The 2384-nt window shown below is 61.2% G+C and overlaps 2 protein-coding genes across 2 annotated transcripts; both read left to right on the forward strand.

The window, feature by feature from the left end:
* Positions 1–236: 236 nt before the first annotated feature.
* LOC146799957 (histone H1.11R-like) lies at positions 237–1217 on the forward strand. Its single transcript, XM_085620883.1, has one exon. The coding sequence runs from the start codon at positions 552–554 to the stop codon at positions 1215–1217; it is 666 nt and encodes a 221-aa protein (XP_085477009.1). The 5' UTR covers positions 237–551.
* A 756-nt stretch (positions 1218–1973) lies between these two features.
* Positions 1974–2384, forward strand: LOC146799958 (histone H3). Its single transcript, XM_085620884.1, has one exon. It carries the CDS (start codon positions 1974–1976, stop codon positions 2382–2384), a length of 411 nt encoding a protein of 136 aa, XP_085477010.1.

A 2384-nucleotide genomic window follows, 5' to 3' on the forward strand; every position in this document is an offset into this window, starting at 1 on the left:
TGTTTCCACCCCGCGCTCGGCCGGCGGAGCCCTGTGTTACTTCGGCCCGTTCCAGAACGCGCTCCCCGCGGCCCCCGCAGCCCCACTGTGACGCCGCAGGGCCCGCTCCCTGCAGGAGCCCCCTCCCTCCCGCGGGCCGCCGCTCCCGGCCGCAGGAGGCGAGAGTGGACCGGGGAAAAGGGGCCGGGAGCCCGGGATTTCAGGCATGGAGGCGTCCGCCGTCGGGGGAGCGCCGAGTCTCCCCGCGGATCACAAGCCAGGGACGAGGGGTGGATCCGAAACGGGGGCAGGCCCGGGAGAGGGCCGAAGCTGGGCTCCTGGTCATACATGTGTGGAAGCGCGTGTTTAACTGATTGTGCTTTAAAACGTGGATAATCGGAAGGTAGGAAACACAAAAGTCAGCTCGGAGCAGAGAGCCGAGTGTGCCTCGCAGAGCCCTGTCTGCTCGCGACCAATCAGAGGCTGGCTCCTCCCTGTATATATTCACGGGGCTCGGGCCGAGAGGGACATTTCTGTTCTGTGACAGCGCCCGCGCCGAGACTTGCATTGCAATGGCCGAAACCGCTCCAGCCGCCGCGGCGCCTCCCGCTGAGGTCGCCCCCAAGAAGAAGCAGCAGAAGAAGACAGCGGGGGCCTCCAAGGCCAAGAAGCCTTCCGGCCCCAGCGTGGCCGATCTGATCTTGAAGGTGGTGACCGCCTCTGCCGAGAGGAAGGGAGTCTCCCTGTCGGCCATGAAGAAGGGGCTGATCGCCGAGGGCTACGATGTGGACAAGAACAAGAGCCGGGTCAAGGCCTCCGTCAAGAGCCTGGTCAGCAAAGGCGCCCTGGCCCAGCTGAAGGGCACCGGGGCCTCCGGATCCTTCAAGGTGAACAAGAAGCAGCTGGAGGGCAAGAAGGCGGCCAAGAAGGCGGCCGCCAAGAAGGCGGCCGCCAAGACCAAGAAACCAGCGGCCAAGAAAGCTGCCCCTGCTGCCAAGAAGCCCAAAAAGGCTCCCGCGGGGGTCAAGAAGAGCCCGAAGAAGGTCAAGAAGCCAGCGGCAGCAAAGAGCCCCAAGAAGCCCAAGGCTGCCCCCGCCAAGAAGGCTGCCAAGAGCCCAGCGAAAGCCAAGGCGGCGAAGCCCAAAGTGGCCAAGAAAAGCCCTGCCAAGGTAGTCAAACCCAAGGCAGCCAAGCCCAAAGCAGCCAAGCCCAAGAAGGCAGCGCCCAAGAAGAAGTAAGGGCTTGCACCGAGACACTGCAAACACAACGGCTCTTTTAAGAGCCATCCACCCGGTCTAGAAGAGAGCTTGTTCACCCCCACCCTTTCACCCCGCGTGCACACTTCTCAATAATAATAAACGGCACAGTAAATCCCTAGCGCACCTTTACACACGCGAGTGCCGTGTGTGATCTTGGTCATATGAACGGCTCTTTTGGTGCTGCGTGGATTGGAATCTTTATAACAAAGAAAGAAGGGGGTCTGGGAGTTATTAGACCTCAGTTTATAATAAATGTGAGATAACGTGTGCCTTGGTGCTTTCACTGTATCCGGGCAGACTCGAAGTGGTGTCTGCATAAAGCAGACGATTGTGAACGTGAAATCGAGCGCAGTCAACGGCGGCGTGTTCCAGGGTGACCAAGGGCGGTACACTTAAAACATCCTGGTCTCCTCGCCCAGTTGATCGGGGGCGAGTGGTTCGTGTGACTACAAATGAGTGGATGGACACGGAGACAAAGGTTGACCGAAGCGCGGGCTTCGGCTCCAACGTACATCGTCCAATCGGAGGGTGTCTTTTTCTCCACAGCTCATTGGAGAGGCAGGCTACAGCCTCCGGTTGAGTAGCCAATCGTTGCACACCGCGGGCTGTTTTCAAACCTGGGGCGGTCGCTTCAGCCAACCAGAGCAGCCCTCCGTCTTCGAGTGCATAAATAGGGCTCTTGCCTGCTCGAACTCCATTCTTCCTCGCTCGTCGTTGAGAGAGACCGCTCCCGCCATGGCCCGCACCAAGCAGACAGCCCGCAAGTCCACCGGCGGCAAAGCGCCTCGCAAGCAGCTGGCCACCAAGGCTGCCCGCAAGAGCGCCCCTGCCACCGGTGGAGTCAAGAAGCCTCACCGCTACCGACCCGGCACTGTGGCTCTCCGCGAGATCCGCCGCTACCAGAAGTCCACCGAGCTCCTCATCCGCAAGCTGCCCTTCCAGCGCTTGGTGAGGGAGATCGCCCAGGACTTCAAGACCGACCTGCGCTTCCAGAGCTCCGCCGTCATGGCCCTGCAAGAGGCCAGCGAGGCCTACCTGGTCGGGCTCTTCGAGGACACCAACCTGTGCGCCATCCACGCCAAGAGGGTGACCATCATGCCCAAGGACATCCAGCTGGCCCGTCGTATCCGAGGCGAGAGGGCCTAA

Source organism: Triturus cristatus, chromosome 8 (genome assembly GCF_964204655.1).
Source record: "Triturus cristatus chromosome 8, aTriCri1.1, whole genome shotgun sequence".
Lineage (NCBI taxonomy): Eukaryota > Metazoa > Chordata > Amphibia > Caudata > Salamandridae > Triturus > Triturus cristatus.